The sequence below is a fragment of the Triticum aestivum genome, chromosome 1D (assembly GCF_018294505.1).
Source record: "Triticum aestivum cultivar Chinese Spring chromosome 1D, IWGSC CS RefSeq v2.1, whole genome shotgun sequence".
Classification (NCBI taxonomy): Eukaryota; Viridiplantae; Streptophyta; class Magnoliopsida; order Poales; family Poaceae; genus Triticum; species Triticum aestivum.
In genome coordinates, this window is record NC_057796.1 from 230,709,919 (window position 1) to 230,730,266 (window position 20,348).

Consider the following 20,348-nt stretch of genomic DNA (forward strand, 5'->3'; position numbering starts at 1 on the left):
TGGTGCGACTGCGGAGTAGAAGGGTGACATTCTTGTTGCCCTAAGGAAATGGCTTTGAAGTATTTTATGGTACTCTCTCGTTCCATAATGTAAGACATTTTTTGACACTACACTAGAGACAGAGAGAGTAGTTATTAAGGGGTTGCATTTTCTTGACGCATAACATGACCATATTCTCTAACCAAGGTGTTGCGGTTTGCAGGTGTCATATATTGGGACTCAAGAGGAAAGGCCAAGGACCAAGGTCATGCTGCCTTTGATCCTTGCTAGAAGAACTATGCTATTTTTTGGCCAAGGAAAGCTCAAGAAAAAGAATCAATGTTAAACTTGTTTGAATATTAGTTACCCTATACTGGGTTCTTTTGCCTTTTCACCTGGTTTTTTGATATTTTGAAATTCCACATGTGCCATTACGTACTCTTAGGCAGCCTTATGACTGTCTAGTGTCTACCTTCAGATTCGTTTTGCAAAATGAGCAGGAGAAAGGGTTCAAGATGATGGTTTGATCTGTGAAATTTAAATGTATATTTTGAAACTAATAATGAAATTAAAATGTTTGTGTTCGCCCTAGAAACCCAGTTATGGACTGATTTGCTGTTCATCCCCACAAAGGCAAACGGGAAATTACCTTAATTGCCATCCATTATGTGGTAAATGTATACATCAAGATAATTGTTACTGAGCACAAAGCAATACATCTTTTTGGGTAGCAAATCACAAAGCATTGTCTAGTGATGGACAATAATATAAGCTGACAAAGGGTAATGGAGACCTAATGTTGTTTCATGTTGTGCAATAACCAATGATAGCTTAATTTAGGGATGTCAACCGGGTCCTGTTTAATCCCGTTTAAAGTCCACTTATGATATGTCAATTCAAAAAGGTTTTTTGTTTGTTTGAGAAAAATGAATTTTCAAGCTAGCAAAAACTAACTAAACGGGATGCGGACGCCATTTATTTGCCACTTACATCCCTGGCTTAATTCTTGCTACAAACAGAATTCTAAGTTGGAAACTATGGCCTCCTAACACAATCAGCAAAATAGCAAGAGTCAGGCCAGTCTCGGAGAAAACCAGATGTGAGTATGTGACGGTGTGAAGTTCACAAATAGCATTGCATATAAAAACAGCTTCAACCATCCAGGTTCCATGTGTACAATGACTACAGAGTTTTTGCAACTCTTGTCATTAGATGTATTTCACTCAAAAGGGGGGTAAAAAGACTAAGAAAACAAGCACTTTTAGCAGTACATCCTTGGAAATAACCAAAGCCCAGATTATTTTTGTCAACAAACATGATCTAAGTTACACCGCTCAACCTAGTTAATGTGGCAGCATGGCAATCGACCTGGAGTTTGCACGGTGTTCCGTTGTTCTTCACAACAAGCCTCTAGGGTTTAGTTCCACCTTGGGTAATGGACGTCGCGAGAAGACTGGGATGGCTGCACGCTCTGGCTGTTGGCACCAATGAAGCCTTGCAGAAGGCTCTGCGCCACTCTCACTTGGTCCGGCATACCTTGGATCTCCATGATGGATTCCAAAGAACCAGGATGGGCTTCAAGTAACTTCATTCTTGCACCAGAGATCTGAGATCGAGAACTTATACATGAGAAGAACTTCTAAACTATTACAGGGAATAAAATAATGAAGACTGCCTCAATGGATGACGCAGTCCCATTTGTAGTTCAGAAAGATCAGAGCATAGCTGGTACCTGGCGGATCTCTGCTAGATTGACACCACCAGCTCCAACAATAGATTCCAGAGAACTATTTGGAATCCTCAGTTCAACAGAGCTACTTGAATACCTGCCAAAAGGATTATCTCTCAATGACAATTCCCACGTAGCATTTCAGAAGGGAGACGAGCTGCGAAAACATACCCTGTAACATCTGCCACTCTTTGATAATCCTCACGTCCATGCATCTGCCCGACAGCCTGAAGAGTGAAATTTGAATATATTCAGCACTGAAGCAAATGAGAACCAAATATATTCAGATGCACATGTCCACGCATGTGAATCAGCATAAACAGAGCCAGACAAGGAAAGTTGATAATATAAGTAAAGACCGTCAACCAATCAAGAAAACAGTGAACATCAACTAGAATGATATGAATGCAGATCAGTATAACCTACGGATATTTTTTCCCTCTTCAGGAATCCCAACCAGTTATGGAAGAATTGCATACACTACACAGTTTCAGGTTTCCAATGAAAACTATGAGGTGAGGGCCATTTGCAAAACAGGGGAACTGACGCATTAAACTGTACCTCGGTGTAATCATAAGCATTGGAATTTCCAGCTCTGGTGACGCCTAATTGTTGCATATTACTATTCCCAGCTCTTGAGAGGCCTAATTGCTGAATGCCTCTACTAGAATAGCTATCAGTAGGCATATGGTCATGATAAGAACGATGCGACATGTAATCAGCACCAGGACTAACAGGCAAGGGCATTTCTCTAGTAGGCAAGCGAGCAGATGCTGCATATCTATCATAAGAAGCAGATGGTGGAGCGTCGCTAGCAAATGGACTTCCACTAGGATACTCTCTTCTTTTAGAGAAGTAATCTACTGAATCATGGGGTTTATTGTTTGGTCTGCCATATGGTGTATCGTTGGCAGGTCTCCCATATGGTGTGTCGTTGGCAGGTCTCCCATATGGTTCATCATTGGCTGGTCTTCCATAAGGTGGATCATTGGCTGGTCTCCCATATAGTGGATCATTGGCTGGTCTCCCATATAGTGGATCATTGGCAGGTCTTCCATATAGTGAATCACTGGCAAGCCCATATGGTTGATCAATGGCAAGCCGCCTTTGATATGGGGAATCATTAGCAGGCCTTCCATAAGGGGTATCATTGGCAGGCCTTCCATAAGGGGTATCATTGGCAAGCCTTCCATATGGTGGATTGGCAGGTCTTCCGTACAGTGTGAATTCCCTGCTAGGAAATATATCAGCAGGAGGACCATCAAAAGAGGAAATTCCATCTCTGAGGATTCTATCTCTAAGCCTCGAAGCAATCTCTGTGATGGCTTTTCTTGCAATATCTGGAGACCCAGAAACCTGAAAGCTCGCAACACATGTAACAGCATAATAACAAGTCAAGAAACAAAAGCATTAAAAAGGCAGATATTGAAACAATATGGACAACTTGATGAAGATACAATTGAATATAAATCACCTGCACAAGCTCATCGTGAAAAGATAAGTACTTTGGTTTATCTGCTTTCGAATAAACTCGGATTTCAGCCCCAATACGCCTTCTCATTTCAGTAATTACCTTCCCACCTTCCCCAATAATACAACCAACTTTTCTTGATGGTACAACAAGTCTTGTAACCAAGTTGTGCTCCTCAGAAGGTGCACTTTCTGAAGGTGCACTTACTGAAGGTTCACTTACTTTGCTCTCACTTACTTTACTATGGAGCAAAATAAGTGCCTCGATTGTTGGGGATACTGGATCAGCCGGAATCTGGATTGAAAAAATATGTGGGAGATAAAACTGTGAGGACTCAATTGTGAAGATTGGTATGATAAGGAGATAGCAATTTGAACAACCATCTACATCTTACCTCCTTGGATGAAATAACAATCAACCTTTCTCCAGAAGCATCTTTGGGCAACTCCTGAACCATAATGCGAGCACCAGTCTGCTGCTCTACCTGCCGAACATTTGCCCCACTTCTGCCAATAACAGGTCCAATAAGCTCAGAAGGGCACAGAATTTTAATAGAAAACTCTTCTGGTTCAGGAACAGGATATTGCAATGGTCCGTTTCTATATGGATCAAGCAAGGGCATTGGTGGTGGATGATCCACATGCAGGTGTGGTAACATGTGATTTTCATGTGGTAGCGGTGGTGGGGACTCGCGCTTCCTTTGTGTGCTTGCATCTATAATTTCTTCAAGAGATGGATTTTCTTTACGAGGATGCCGATGGAGACGAGTAGATATCTCGTAGAGAGCTTTTCTTACAAGAGAAGGTGCACCAGATATCTGACATGATATAAGCAATTACACATCAATATTATTCATGTCTAAAGATAATAAAGCACACAAAAAAGAGCATGTTGTAAGTGATAGATATCTTACTTTGGCCCTGTTTGTTTGGGCTTTTGCTTCTGCTTTTGCAGCTTTTCTACTTTGGCAAAAAAAAAGCCACAAAAGCTCCTAAATAGGGGCTTACGCAAAAAGCACCTATTTAGGAGCTTTTTAGGCTTTTTTGCCAAAGTGGAAAAGCTGAAAAAGCAAAAGCAAAACCCAAACAAACAGGGCCTTTAACTGAACTGGCAAATATCTTGGTAAACTATAATCTAAAAATAAACTACGTGCTATATCAATTAACCCATGCCAGATACCAAACTCTAAAATCCAATTATTTAGGAATTTAACAAGGAATATAAACATAACGGAGAACTTCTATAGTAAAATAAATTGATACAGTAGAGTAATGGATCCAAATCTAAGCTAAACAGAAGCAATACAAAACCTGGAGATCAATACAAGCAAAAGACATTACAAGCTGGAAAACACAACACAACAAAGGATATTTTGCTATTAAAACAAATTTACCTGCACCAATTCATCACTCTTAAGTGCACACTGAGGAAGGTTTTCGGATGGTAAGACACGGATCCCTGCACCAGTATCATTTCGCAATTGTTGTATAATAGAGCCACCTTTTCCCAGCAGGCAGCCAACTTGATTGCCTGGAACCAAAATTCGAGCAGTCACATCACCAGCAGTTTCAGAATTCTCATAGGAAACTCCATCGTTGGAATCTTCATCAGCAGCAATCTTATCATGTATCTTCAACAACGCATCTTGAGCAAAACAATGGGGCTTCATGTTCTCTGAGCCATCAACATTAGAAATATTTTGAATAGCTTGGTCGGAGTTATTTTGGTAATCAAATATAATAATTACTCTCTCGTCTGCACCAGGAATAGAATCAGCAACCCTTATCTTTGCTTTAGTCTCCTCTCTAAGGGCCTTAACAACATGACCACCTCTCCCCAAGACACCGCCGATCTTTTTTCCTGGGCACAATATCCTGTAAACGGTTTCTATTGGCTGAGAGGACATATGTCCGCCATCCTGCCTGTAGTTTAGCCGTTTCCTCTTTCCATCATCAGAATTGAAACGAGTCCTCTTTTTGGAAGTACTTTGATTGTGTCTTCTAGAGTTATCATAATCCATCAGTCTACATAAAGAAAGGTCCATCAGTATAAAGAAACTGTAGAGGTAGCAAAGAAGGTGTTGGGCAGCCTACGATTCCATTACTCCATTAGCTGTCTGATTATGACACATGCATAACCTTCTCACTTGTGCGTACCTCAAAATTGAGATATTGCTGATAAATGCTCATGTTGCTACTTAGACTACGGAAAACTGCTGTAGTTTGTTCACAAGTGCAAGAAAAGGTATAATTTTTTGTAGTCAAATGACTGTTTTCAGGTAGGTTACCAGATTCAAATCTATCAACTGTACTAAACTAATAAGATCCTCACGGTTTCATCCAGAGCTCCCACCTACTGTATTTCATTCAAATGAAACACTACCACTATGCAATTGGCACAAAGAAACATGGTGCATGTAACACTGCATAAACGGAGTATCAATCGGAAGTACTTGGGAATTTGGAGTGCGAATCCAGTGCAATAATTAGTCATAGTATATATCAAAGTGCCAAAAGGACATGTAATTTGAACGAATAATGAAAGCAAGCACTTAAAGATGATATGCACAGTGGTGATAAATGACTTAACATCGTAACATAGCTTTGCAAGGGAAAGGTAAAACTGCATAAAACTTGAGCAATCATAATTTCATAGAGATCTGAATGGTACAAAATAAGTACGCAATCATAATTCTGTCAGTTTATGGATGCAAAGATGTCCTAGCTTTACAATGATAGAAGGACTGTTAGGCAACCGGAAAGATAAGGCTTGAATTTATAGTATGTACAGAATAACATCAAGAGAAGCTACAGTGCTGAGTGAATAATGCCAAATATCCCTAAAAAGGAAAAAAAAAAGCATCCTAGAATATGGGACTTGCAGCAGCTCCATGTGAAGTGAAATCTACAGTAACTTGGCTTTGCATCTATAAGTGGTAAGAGTTGATAGTGATAATTATAGCGCATCAGCCCACCACATAAAGCAACATGCAAAATTCACAAACACATAACCAAATAAGCAAACAGGTGCGCCAAATTGACCTAGCCCTTTTCAGCACGCTTATATATATGACTTGAAGGAACTCCACTGATATAGGTCACAAGAACAAGCAAAAAACGACAGTTTGACCTCGCATATCAGCTCACTGGCTCAAAAAGCCACAGAATTTTGTTTGGCAAACTGAAAGATCTCGACCTGGATTCAGAAAAGGCGCCAGATTGACCACACAAGTCCAGGCGTGTGGGCAGAATTGCTCACACGCACAGCTTCGCTCACACCCATCGAAGACGCCAAACAAAAGAAGCAGTATTTACATCCCCCCGCGACACAATCTCCATCCTTGGGGACCGGCATATCGCATCACAAACCTAGTTTCTAGTGCCGGATCTAGATGGTGCGTCGACTGTCGCGCCCAAAATTCGTGGAGGTTAAATTAGGGTGGGAGCAATTCCATGGATAACAAGAAGCTCATACCTTCAAAACTAATGACGAAGATGGCGGCGGCGGCGGCGGCTGGGAGATACGGCAGGGCCGCGGTGCCGCGATAAGGTTGGAGGCGGCGACGCGCGTGACAGGGGTTGGGGGCTCAGGGGTGTGAGGCCTATGCGATGCCACGGCAAGGCGGCAGCTGGAGCTAGGGCACCGGGGAAGAAGAGGAAATTTCTCAACGGGACGGCGCAGAGGAAAAGTCGCTGTGGGAAGAGATGGATTTTGACGGGGACGAGGAAGACGAAAGGAAAAAAAAAATATCCTAAATTCATAACCAGGTGCACTTTTTTTTAGGGTATAACCAGGGGCACATGAGATAGAGCAACGCTACACCTAAGACTGACCATATAGTGGGAGTAAGGGCAACTCCAACGCACGACTGGTCCAGGGCAACTCCAACGCACGACTGGTCCGTCCGCGTCCGTTTGGAGATAAACGGACAAAGCAGGCTCTCCAACACGCGGCCGCAAATGGACCGTCGTTTGTTTTCTGTCCGCTTTCGATCCATTCCCGGCCCAACTTTGGGCCGAGTTTGCGGCTGAACGGACACACGCGGACGTGAGCGGCGCGTGCCCGCCCCCCCCCCCGACATTGCAGCCGCCACCACCCTCCCCGGTCGCGTCGTCTTCCACAAGGGTCGTTCCAACCACCACCACGCCATGCCATAGATGTCTCCGCACCGGCGTTCCGGAAAGCATTTTGTCGGTGTTCTCCTTGTTGCCGGTGGGAGAGAAACTACGGCCGACGGCGTCGCCCGTCGTCCTCTTTCGGTCGGTCGTTCCTTGCCGCAGGGTGCCCTCCAGCACCACCGACCCCCAAAACATTGCTTTGTTGTCTGCGAGGGGAACATGACGTGCACTATCCGGTCGCGCCTCCAGCACGACCGCAAGGCGTTCGACTGTTTGCTCACAAGGTACAATGGATAGCGGTGATGAGTTTTTCTTTCACAACTTCATTTGCTCATCGGATGATGAGGAGCTTGTGGCTGCGTTGGTCGTACATGAACACATTAGTAGGAAGCGGCCTCGGTTCAGGAGATCAATCCCCGGCCATGCTCCGGCCTTGAACCGCAATAGGGAGAAAGGCCACACCCTTCTCTATGTCGATTACTTTAAGGATGGTGCACTCTTTAGACCACATCAATTTCGTCGTCGATTCCGAATGAGAAGACATGTGTTCAATCGTATTCACGAGGGAGTGGGCGCGCATGACCCATACTTTGAGTGCAAAGAGGATGCCCTGGGCAAGCTTGGTTTCTCTTCATACCAGAAATGCACTGCATGCTTGTATATGGAATTCCTGGTGGTCTTGTGGATGAGTATGTTCGTATGAGTGAATCCACATGTCTATTCTCAGTGTATAGTTTTTGCGCGGCTGTGGTGGAAGTGTTCGGCCCTGAGTACCTCAGAGAGCCAATTGCCGCTGATACAGGGAGGTTGTTGGTGATCAATGCCGAGAGGGGCTTTCCGGGCATGCTTGGTAGTATAGATTGTATGCACTGGAAGTGGAAGAACTGTCCATTTGCTTGGCAGGGGAAGTACAGGGGGCATGTGAAAGGTGCCACTGTTATACTTGAAGCTATGGCTTCACAAGATCTCTGGATATGGCATTCTTTCTTCGACATGACTGGTTCTCAGAATGATATTAGTGTTCTTCAGCGGTCTCTAGTGTTTGCAAGGCTTGCAGAAGGCCACTCCCCGAAGGTCAACTTTGAGGCCAATGGCAACCATTACATCAAGGGATATTACCTAGCTGATGGTATCTATCCTCAGTGGTCCACTCTTGTGAAGAACATACCCAATCCGCAAGGAGAGAAGAGATAGAGGTTTTCCCAAATGCAGGAGAGTGCTAGGAAGGATGTGGAACGTGCTTTCGGTGTTGGTGTGTGCTTAAGTCTCGGTGGGGTATCGTTCGCAACCCTACATTGACATGGAGCACGAAGAAGCTTTGGGAGGTGATGACTGCTTGTGTGATCATGCACAACATGATCGTGGAGGATGAGCGCGATGATAGCATCTACGACTAAGGATTTGATTTTCAGGGTGAAAATGTTGAGCCTGAGCATGCACTCCTGCAACCTTTGAACGGTTTGTTGAGTTTCAACGGGAATTGCGTGATTGTCATACTCATGTCCAGCTCCAGGATAACTTGGTTGAGCACATGTGGACTCACATTGGCAACCAATAGATCTATCTATCGGTTTAATTTCTTTGCGTGCAAACAATTTTCAGTTGGATTGTAATAAGACTATTTGATATTATTTTTAATTTGATTGGGTTGTAATAAGACTATTTCAGACGTGCAACTATTGCCATGTTTAATTTCAGATATTTGTTATATTCTCGAATGGACCAGATGCGACCGAAATGCGATCGTGCGTTGGGCGCATAGCCAGCACATCCACAAATCCGGGCGGACACGACCCCATTGCCACCCCAAATGGACGAAATGGACGTCCATTTGGGGTCGTGCGTTGGAGTTGACCTAACTTCAAGAGTAACATTGGGTTCAACTCAGCAAATTTTCCTATGTGACAGTGAGTAACTTAGCTATTTACCATAATATCACATATCCCAAGACAATATGAGTCTATAACATGATAAATGAAACTTTACATGACACCACACATATGTTACTACCCACTATGAAGGTAGTAACATAGCCTAAGGTAGTGTGTATGTTAATAGTGTAAGTTACTCTCCACTGTGACTAGTCTAACAAAATTGATAGTTATGGATGACGTGGCCTCACTTGGTTGGTTATTGCAGGGCCATGGAGTAAACACGAAGATTGCATCCGTGAACTACCCATAGTGGGAGTAGTATAAGTGATAACATCACATATATTTAGGCAAAATAGATGATATGGCAAGTAATTAATGGGAAAGAGAGACATGTGGTAACATAATACTCCTCATAACGTTGCATCATATAACCATCTCACATACTTAAACATGTGGTAACATAGTACTCCTCATTACATGGTAACATAGTACTCCTTATTACACTTAATGTTGTATCATATAACCATCCCATACATAAACTTATTATCATGATGAAGACTACACCACATCATATGCAAACGTGCAAAACCAAGTTAGACGCCCTCTAACGGTTTTGCAAAATTTATTTATGTGGTTGCTAGGGTTTCCGGATAACACTAACTACCTATGTGCAATCAAGGCGATAATTCTTGTTGCTCGATTAACTTTCCGGGTTTATGAGGGAAGAGACTTAATTAAAATCTCTAGCCCCACACTAAACTTCGTTTAATACGCATGACCCCTAAAAGATCGTTCATCTTCATTGCCCTATTGTGTACACGACAGTTCACTATTCTTGACTATGACGAAGTCCAAATAACTGTTAGCATATTGCCGACAGCCAGAGTCGACCGAATGTTGGAACTTTGTACAAAGCTACATCGTGACGTCAATGAACTGAACTGAAGTAACACTTGAGGGAAGCACAACGATCGTTACCGACTCCCGAGTGCAGAAGAAGTAGACGAGTCGGTGTAGATCGTACTTGGAGTCCCTCGAACCGTTGATGACGATCCCGTGAACCGCCCTCAAATGATCCATCAAATGGAAGACCGAAAGCACGACCTCTCTACTTGGTTGCAAGTGTACAGTCTTCATGATCCGGCAGCGCTTCGCCGTCCAGAGCTAATCGTCGCCGGAGAATTAGAGGGAGGAGAATAGAACCACACTGGGTTTCTAATTATGAGGATTAGTGGAACTAGGTCTAGCTCTAATCAGTCAATTAGGACCAACTAAAATTAGAACTAGATGAACTAGAGGAGGCTCCAAAACTTATGCGTTCAAAAATGCCCAAAACCTCTAGTATATATAGGTTGGAGGAGGGGAGAGGGGCGCCACAGGGGGGAGGAAACCTCCCCCTTAGGCTGGCCAAGGAAGGAGTTTTCCACTCCAATTCGGCCTCCCCTTAGCCTCAAAAAAGGCAAAGGGGTGGCGCCTCCCCTATTGGGCCCTCGTGGCCCAATTATCCTTCCACCACCTGGCCTTTTAAGACCTGTTGATATTAAATTAAATATAAAAGCCCTCTAAAAATTACTAAAGCATATTATATATAATTTAACATCTCCAAAAACATTTTCACATATATATTATTTATCGGTAATACCTGGTATTGCCCGATAAACTCTGAAACCCTTCTGGTCACCTTGAAACGCTTTCAGTTCCTCTAAAAAATATTACGAATATTAATAAAATAATTTCACAAATAAATCCTCGATACTCTCGTCCTACTAACACTCAGCATATCATGATTACCTTAAGCTTGTGACATGTAGTTTCGGTAAATTATACACATGAACGAAACCCGTTCGTTCAATGACAGATAGCAGAACCGTGGACGTCCATATCGATCCCTATGTACGAATGACATTCGAGTGAACCTTTGGTTATCATGTGATTTCCCCTTCGCGATACTTTACAAAACACGAGGAGTGTCTGTATCTTCCTGAGTCATCCACATGCTCACTATACTGTTCCTCTTGTTACTAGTTTTGTTCTTCTTTCTCGTTGTGTGTTTCGGCATCCCTGTGACATAGTCAAATGTGTCTGTCCAGACGATGATCGATGCCATCACACCGAGAGGGCCCTAAGAATATCTCTCCATCGTCGGAGGAGCAAATCCCACTCTCGAGCTATCTAGTCGCTTGTCAAACTTTCCAATGAACCTGTAAGTTGTCGTTATGATCACCTAGTTATAGATGACGTTTGAGCAACCCCAAAGTCCACCGTATGGTAGGAAGTGACTACGATACTCTCATGGTCTAAGGAACTAAAAACACATGTTAACACTCCATGTTATAATAATTGATTTCAGATGATATTATCTCAAAGTATAACAAACAAGTTTGGGTCGACTCAATATGATCGTTCTTCTAACGTCATACTCTCAATGTTGTTTTAGGACTCCATTACACTTAACAATATCCTAAAATTCGGAAAACATGATCACCAACAACACTTGAGCCAGTCTTAGAGGCAAGACTAGGAATATATTCTTTATTGTTTATCATTCCACACGTGCATATGAGGTTTCCACAGAATCGCATATTCCAGTATCATAACAGTTATAACATGAAATATAAACTCTTAATTATGAAACCGAAAAAAAACAATATTATTGCCTCTAGGGCATATTTCCAACAGCTACTCACAAGACATCATGGTGAACATATTTAGTGGGCATGGATAAATATGACAATCTAAAAATATGAATCATTCACCAATAAAACACACAACATCAACCACTATAACAACAAATAACACTGGGAGATAATAGCAGCAACCGATCTACACAAACTGTTCATAGATGGGACAGAGATAGATGGCGAGATGGTGCTACTGATGTAGATGGTGAAGATTACTTGGATGAAGATGCTCCCCTTGATGCACCAGTGACGGTGATTGCTTCGAGATTGCACAATCAGAGGTGGTAGATATGGGTAGAAACAATCGTCCGGGAAGAATAGCAGGGTTCCACTTCGAGACGGCGACGGGAAAATCTAAAAAAAAAACTTGGCTTTGCTTTTCTCTAAGAGAGGGAAATGTGCATCGAAGAGGGCACCTAAGGAGGATTGTTGGGCCTGGGACCAGCACGCACCCCCAGGCCCTGACTTTGGCCCATAGTTCCTTTTGGTCCAAAAATGCATCGTGTCTTTTTTACTTTGTCTTCCTCTACTTTCGAAAATTGATTTTATTTGCAAAAAATTGTTCCCCCCTCGAGCGGTGTAAGGGCACATTTCTCCCTAAGTAGTTTTTGGTGATTGATGATAATGCTTTTGCAGACTAATTGTGTGCATTGAGCAATTTAGATATCTCATGTCTAGGCACAAGATGATTCGGTGCCCCTCGGAGTCTATCGAAGACGGTTGCCTTCTATGTTTCTTTTCGGTGGATTTGAGTCATAGGAAAGCCGTACTATTAAGAGGGGTCCGCTTCGGAAAAGTTAGGGAGGAATCAACACGTACACATCTGTTCTTTTGCACCACCTTTCCTTCGCTTCATTGGAGCTCGTGTCCGTTTTCCATGTCTGTGCACATTGAAGGCAGCAAGGTGCTAGTTTTCAGTGGCTAGCGGTAGTACCGCTCCAAGGAGCGGTAGTACCGTTGTCGCCAGCACCTGTTGCATGCGCCTGCGGTAGTAGTTGCGAATGTAGTTTTTTACTGCTGCTCTCGAGCGGTAGTACCACAAAACTGCATCTGGTACTACCGTGCCGGATTTCTGCACAATCTCTGCTTCAGCGGAGGTAGACACGGAAGTAATTTTACTACTGCACGACCTGCGGTACTGCCACTCGCTCTATAATTGCCCTGTTTTATCCTACCAATTCTTACTTATATGTGGTTCTCTTGTTTGCTTTGGTCTTTGCAATGACTTCTTTCACTATTATCTTGTGTTTGCATTGTGTGTCATAGGTAGTGGCTCCAGTTCTGGTTCCAAACACTCGAATCCCTCTCGTGATACGAGTTCCAAGCGACTTCACAATCAAGCTGCACCTGAGGGGTCCAACTTCAAGCGGACCACAACCAAGTTCAAGGAGCCCAATGTCAGTTGGGATGGGCTACCCCAAGCAGAGTTTCAGATTCGCGAGAAGATCAACCCCTATGTCAACCCTAGGGTTCATGTCAAGGGTAATGACTTATTCTGGACCAAGCAACGGACTCTCATCTTCCTAGATGTGATCAAGGCAAAGAAGAATATTTATGTACCTATTTAGTGGATTGACATGGATCATCTGAGGAAGGACCAGGCATATTTTGGTGAACCTCTGGACATGGTGGAGCAGCTTAACCTCGAGGAAATCATCTCTTTTCATCTTGACTATGATCCGGATATTGTGGCTCAGTTCTTTGCTTCCGTCCACTTCCACACTAATGAGGAGCGGACAATGACTTGGATGACCAATGGTGAGAGGATGTTTGCTACCTGGAAGGAGTTCATGGATCTTTTGCACATTAGCGATGAGGGGCTTGAGAAGCCCATTGGTTTTCGCCCGCACGAAAATCCTCAAGCTGCCCCCAAGGAGAAGCTGCTGCCATACCTTGTTGAGAAGGTGTCTGCCTCTGGCGAGGTATCTCATGAGCTGAACCCGTTTCTTGTTGTCATGCATAGAATCTTTCGCAACACTCTCTTTCCTCGTATGGGAAACAAGGACCAGGTGCACTCCTATCTGGTGGATATGCTTCTCTTTTGTGAGAAAGGGTGGATCCACATCCCTAGACCGCTTGATGTTTCCCACGTCATGTGGAGTGAGCTTCAGTCGGCTGTGTTTCACCGTAAGGTCCCCATCTATGGACCTTACTTGTTATACTTGATTCATGAGAAGTGGGCAGAGACCTTTCCCGGTGTGGATTTTTAGGCTCCCAACTGGATCCGTCATGAGCCCATTCGGCTGCATCTCAAGGACAAGTGGCCTAACACTACCACTAAGCCTGCTGCTGCCAACATGGATGTTGATGAGGATGAGGGCATTCCCGATATGTATGAGCCCTCCTCTGCTGAGCCATCTTGGGCCACGAAGCTCAAGGACAAGATGAAGACTTTGTTTTACATGCAGGCTAAGGGGCAGTATCTGACACATGTTGCTCGGAAGGAGAGTCGTCAGCACGACAAGCAGATTCTGAGGAAGCTTGGCGAGACCATCTCGAGTGGGTCGGAGAAGAACATTACACCTGAAGCTGCTTGGATGAAGAAGAAAAACTTTCAGTGGGTTGATTCTGATGAGGAGTCTCTTCCAGCCGCATCAGAGGAGGAGTTCGTTGGATGATCTCTCTGCTGTGGGAGCTACCACCTGTGTCTTATGTGTCATCTCTGTCTTTTTGGTGTCTCGATGCCAAAGGGGGGGAGAGTGTAGGATTTGCGAGTGATCTCGTTTTCGTTGTCTCTTTGCTTTCGTTGAACCTTCGTCGTTGCTTTGGTTGGTTTTATTTGTGTGTGAGACCAGGAGACTTATTCTACCATATGGTGTGAGACATATGCTATCACTCTTATCTCATTATTGTCCAGTTTGTTAAGTAGCTTGTGAGTCTATGTTTTATGTGCCCTTATCTTCATGCTCACATGTTATGCCTTGCCTCCATGCTTAGTGATATTTAGTTTGTTGCAAGGAATGCCTCGTCTATAAAATTTAGGGGGAGTGTTGATCCTAGTTTGTGTGCTTTGCAGTCCAAGACATATCTAAAGAATGCACACATCTAGGGGAGCATGTCTATATTTTATAGAATTTGGGTTTGCATTGGTTAATTACATATCCTTATGAGCAAATCCTGTATTCTCATCAATCCACCAAAAAGGGGGAGACTGTAAGGGCATATTTCTCCCTAAGTAGTTTTGGTGATTGATGACAATGCTTTTGCGGACTAATCGTGTGCATTGAGCATTTCAGATATCTCATTTCTAGGCACAAGACGATTCGGTGCCCCTCGGGGTCTATCGAAGATGGTTGCCTTCTACGTTTCTTTTCGGTGGATTTGAGTCGTAGGAAAGCCGTACTATTAAGAGGGGGTCTGCTTCGGAAAGGTTAGGGTGGAATCAACACGTACACATATGTTCTTTTGCACCACCTTTCCTTCGCTTCATTGGAGCTCATGTCCGTTTTCCATGTCTGTGCACATTGAAGGCATCAAGGTGCTAGTTTTTAGTGGCTAGCGGTAGTACCGCTCAAGGGAGCGGTAGTACCACAGGTGCCAGCGGTAGTAACGCTCCAAGGAGCGGTAGTATCGTTGTCGCCAGCACCTGTTGCATGCGCCTACAGTAGTAGTTGCGGATGTAGTTTTTTACTACCGCTCTCGAGCGGTAGTACCGCAAAACTACGTCCGATACTACCGTGCCGGATTTCTGCACAGTCTTTGCTTCAGCGGAGGTAGACACAGAAGTAATTTTTTACTTCCGTGTACCTCCTGTGGCCGTTGGAAACTACCCTGCGGTAGTACCGTAAGGACTTGCGGTAGTACCACTCCGGTGGTTCTACCTTGCCTAGTGCAGTAGTCCATCCTATGGTCACTACCGTGCGTGCGGTAGTACTGCACGAGGCAGCGGTAGTACCGCAATCTCTTGGCGGTAGTACCGCGTCGTGGTGCGGTAGTACCGCAGTGCACACGGGCTGAAAGTGGGGTAACGGGTGGATTCTTTCCCCCACTATATAAAGGGGGTCTTCTTCCCCAAGAAGACGACCTCTTCTCTTCCAAAACTCCATTGTTGCTCCAAAGCTCTTTTTCGCCCGATCTCTCTCCCTGGCCAATCGAACTTGTTGATTTTCTAGGGATTGGTTGAGAAGGCCCGGATCTACACTTCCACCAAGAGAAATTTGATTCCCCCCACTAATCCCTTGAGGATCTTGTTACTCTTGGGTGTTTGAGCACCCTAGATGGTTGAGGCCACAGAGCCACATTCCATTGTGGTGAAGATCCATGGTATTGTTTGGAGCCTCCAATCAAGTTGTGGAGATAGCCCCAACCTTGTTTGTAAAGGTTCGGTCGCCGCCTTCAAGGGCACCACTAGTGGAATCACTGCATCTCGCATTGTGTGAGGGCGTGAGGAGAATACGGTGGCCCTAGTGGCTTCTTGGGGAGCATTGTGCCTCCACACCACTCCAACGAAGACGTACTTCCCCCAAAGGGAAGGAACTTCGGTAACACATCCTCGTCTCCACCATCTCCATTTGTGGTTATTGTCGGTGTCAAAACCGGCGGATCTCGGGTAGGAGGTCCCGAACTGTGCGTCTAAGGTCGATGGTAACAGGAGACGGGGGACACAATGTTTACCCAGGTTCAGGTCCTCTCTATGGAGGTAATACCCTACCTCCTGCTTGATTGATATTGATGGATATGAGTATTACAAGAGTTGATCTACCACGAGATCGTAATGGCTAAACCCTAGAAGTCTAGCATGTATGACTATGGTAATGGGTCTCTCTTCCTCCGGACTAAGCTCTCCGGTTTATATAGACACCGGAGAGATCTAGGGTTACACAAGGTCGGTTACAGAGGAAGGAATCTTTATAATCGGTTGCCAAGCTTGCCTTCCACGCCAAGGAGAGTCCCATCCGGACACGGGTGCAGTCTTCGGTCTTGATATCTTCACAGCCCATCAGTCCGGCCCATGGTTAACAGGCCGGACGCCCGAGGACCCCTTAGTCCAGGACTCCCTCAGTAGCCCCTGAACCTGGCTTCAATGACGAGGAGTCCGGCGCGCAGATTTGTTTTTGGCATTGCAAGGCGGGTTCCCCTTTCCGAACTCCAAAATAGTCTCTAGACGTAACGGTTGTATCCGGACCTGTAACACACACCACACACAACCGCAGAGAGAGAATATAATACTCCACGAGTCCAATCCGCTGACAACTTTTTACAACATGACATCACGTCTGCCCGCTCATAATTTTGAACCGTTTTTTGTTTGTCGCTCCACGTTTCAAGACGTGGTTGCCATTGGCACGTCTTGTCAAAGCAGAGATCGTGTCCCCTTATTGCGGGATTCTCATCAATACGGGCGTGGGTAACCCAACCGTGCCGTTTACACGGCCCTTGGGAATAGGCGAGTTTAAGGCGAGTGGGGAGGCGCTTGATATTTATGGCCTTTATAAGGGGATAAGGATTCCCTTTCTTCACCCACGCCCTCTCTCTTTCTCTATCCTTCCATCCTTGAGCTCCAGCGCCCAAGTTCTAGCTTCCCCCGTCCGAGAAAGCACTCCAATCATGTCCGGATCCGGAGCTGGAGGCAAGTGGATGGCCTCCTCCGTTAAGAAGATGGACATCAAGGAGCTCCGAGAGGCCGGATACCTGGCCAAGGAGATCGTTCACCGACTCCCGGCCAAGGGACAGATCGTCCCTACCCTAGAGCCCAATGAGAGGGTTGTGTTTCTCACACATTTCATCCATGGGTTGGGATTCCCTCTACACCCATTCGTCCGCGGACTGATGTTTTACTACGGGCTAGACTTCCATGATCTATCTCCCAAATTTATCCTCAACATCTTGGCATTTATTGTCGTTTGCGAGGCATTTCTCCGCATCCCACCTCACTTTGGCCTATGGCTAAAGACCTTCAATGTGAAGTCGATGGTGGTGAGCGGCCAACAAGCAGAGTGCGGAGGCGCCATGGTGGGCAAGATGCCCAATGTCACCTGGCCCGAGGGCACCTTTGCGGAGACGGTGAAGGGGTGGCAGTTGGGGTGGTTATACATCACCGAGCCGCGCGACACCAACTGGGCGGCGGCCCCCGAATTCCGATCCGGAGTTCCGATGCGGCTCACCTCCTGGCAAGAGAGGGGCCTAACCTGGGGTTCCTCGAACAAGCTGACTGGGCTCCAGACGTGCATCCAGAACATGATAACCAAGAAAATCAAGCTTGTTAACGTGATCCAGGTTATGCTCGTTCGCCGGATCCTTCCGTGCCAATGCCGGACTTGCTATTTGTGGGAGTTCGACCCGGCCAGGCACCAGACGCTACTAGAGCTCTTTGGCACAACGCACGAAGACATCTGGAAAGTGCTCTTCAAGGCCGGCAAGACACCACCGCCCACGACCGAGGATCGCGGGCTTAGCTTAAAGCGCCAAGCGAATTCGGTAAGTTCTTTCATGTTTTCAAGGTATACCCTTTACTGGCATATTTTGAGGAAGGAGTCTAAGCCTTCCTATCAATTTCATCAGGCCTGGATCGAGGTAGCAGGACGGATTAACTGTCCGGCTCTGCTGCCCGAAGAACAAGAATTCCCACTTCTGACGAAGATGTTGTTTTCGGCTCCCTATGAGATGCCGGAGAAGAAGGCCAAGAAAACGGCCAAGGGGGGCAGGAGTGGCCCTCGCCAAAAAGGTGCCTCGGACGTGACGTCCGAAGACGAAACTCACTCTTCGGCCGCCGAAGACGACGAGGAGGAGGAGGAAGCAAGCGACTTCCCCCCTCAGAAGAAAAGGGGGGCCTCCACAAATCTGGAGGCGAAGGCGTCCAAGAGGGGGAAGGGCTCCCTCGCGGGTAACTCCGCGTGGGATGTCGATAGCAGTCCGGAGCGACCCCCCCGGACCAAGCCTCGGGCCGCCTCGTAAGTACCAAAAACCCTATGCACGTCTCAACGTCTGGTCTTTCCGCTTTGTAATATTAATATGTTTAAATTATGCCATTGCAGTCCGGCCCGTGATAGCTCCCCGCGATCCTCAACTGGAGGTTCGCTAGATTCAAAGGAGATGGCCAGCGTGTCACCGCCGCCCACTCACTCTTCCCCGGCCAAGGGTAATGAAGAGGTGGTGTCCCAAAGGACCTTCCCAGGTCAGGGAGAGGCTTCAGAGGCTGTCGAGGTGGTGCCAAAAGATAACTCCTTGGTCGCCGGACACATGGGGGAAAAAGCCCCCATGGGGACTGGTGATGGGGGACAAGTTCAATTCGGCCCCCAGCCGGAGACCATTCCGGGGACCCGCACAGTTCCGGAGTCAGGCGAGCGGCCTTCCCCGAGAGGAGGAGGTGTGCCTGTTCCGCTGGCGGCCTCTGTCCAATCAGAGGCACCGGATAATCTGCTGGAAGCGCTGCGAGGCGCTTCCATTGTGGATGAACACCATACCCTTATGGGTACAGTTACCGAGAAGGTTCAGTTCGCCAAAAGTGGACTGACCGAAGCCTGCGCTAGCCTTCTAACAGGCTTTGAGGCAAGTAATGTAGTTGTAGGAAGAATACCACAGTGTAGACAGTAGCCCCTGATGCTCTGTTCGGTGTTCGGAAAGAAAAAGCCGAACAGAGGATCAAAATAATTGTCGCAGGAGCCTAACATAAGATGTCTATGTGAATAAGCAGGCGTCGCTGCTGGCTGCCGCTGCTCATACAGCGGAGGTCTCCGAACTAAAGCAGAACCTGGAGCGGGCCGAGGAAGAGCTCAGCCTCGTGAAGAAGCAGCTGGAGAATAGCCAAGGTATGCAGTAACCTGCGTGTATTTTTAGAAAGGATGAATGGTTCGTGCTGACTAAACTGTCATGAACCTTATTAGGGGCCACGACTGAGGTGGCAACCCTCAAGAAGGCGTTAGCCGAGGCCGAGGACAAAGCGGCCAAGGAACGCGCCGCGCGCGAGAAGCACGAGGCCCGGGTCAGCGAGGTCCACCAAGAGCTCCAGGACGCCGTCAAGAAGTATGAGTCCTTGGAGCGTGATTCTAAGACGCAAGGGTCCAAACTTGTGAAGGCCCGCCAGAGTGCACGAGATGCCCGAGCCGAAGCCCAGAGCGCCCTCCAGGAAATCCAGGCGGCCAAGAAGATCGTGGCGGGTAAGGCTTTCATTATGCAAAGCAAGTCTGTGAAGGAAACGTTCCTTTTACTTACCCGAATTTGGAGCTCTCCACGGGCGTTTACGGATTTGCCGCGCAGCGTATCAGATGCTGCCGAGTTCTATCGAGCCGAAGAAGGGAGTTCTACGGAGAAGCTGTTCTGGTCTCAATACCTCGGACCCGAACATCCGGTGCCCTTCAGCGACCAGCTGAAACAGCTGGTCGAGCTGCACAAGGCGGCCGAGCTAGCCATGAAGGACCTAATAGTCCGGCTATGGCCTGCCGAGCCTATGCCCAGCAGCTACTTCGGACTTGTGAAGCGGCTTGTGAGTGCCTGCCCACGGCTTGAAGTCGTGAAGCGGTCGGTCTGCATTGAAGGTGCACGGATGGCCTTTGCCCG

General features: G+C 46.2%; 1 protein-coding gene across 2 annotated transcripts; it reads right to left on the minus strand.

Annotated features, from left to right (window-relative positions):
• Nucleotides 1–1,095: 1,095 nt before the first annotated feature.
• Nucleotides 1,096–6,950, minus strand: LOC123181160 (KH domain-containing protein At4g18375). 2 transcript variants are annotated; one of them, XM_044593404.1, is made up of 8 exons: nucleotides 6,654–6,950; nucleotides 4,573–5,203; nucleotides 3,574–3,996; nucleotides 3,183–3,473; nucleotides 2,270–3,064; nucleotides 1,880–1,935; nucleotides 1,712–1,805; nucleotides 1,096–1,598 (listed from the first exon to the last, which is right to left on the minus strand). In XM_044593404.1, exons 2-8 carry the CDS (start codon nucleotides 5,197–5,199, stop codon nucleotides 1,557–1,559), a joined length of 2,328 nt encoding a protein of 775 aa, XP_044449339.1. In that variant the 5' UTR covers nucleotides 5,200–5,203; nucleotides 6,654–6,950; the 3' UTR covers nucleotides 1,096–1,556. The 2 variants fall into 2 exon arrangements, with proteins under 2 accessions (XP_044449339.1, XP_044449338.1); XM_044593403.1 differs by having other exon boundaries at nucleotides 1,096–1,585; nucleotides 6,654–6,949.
• Nucleotides 6,951–20,348: the final 13,398 nt, after the last annotated feature.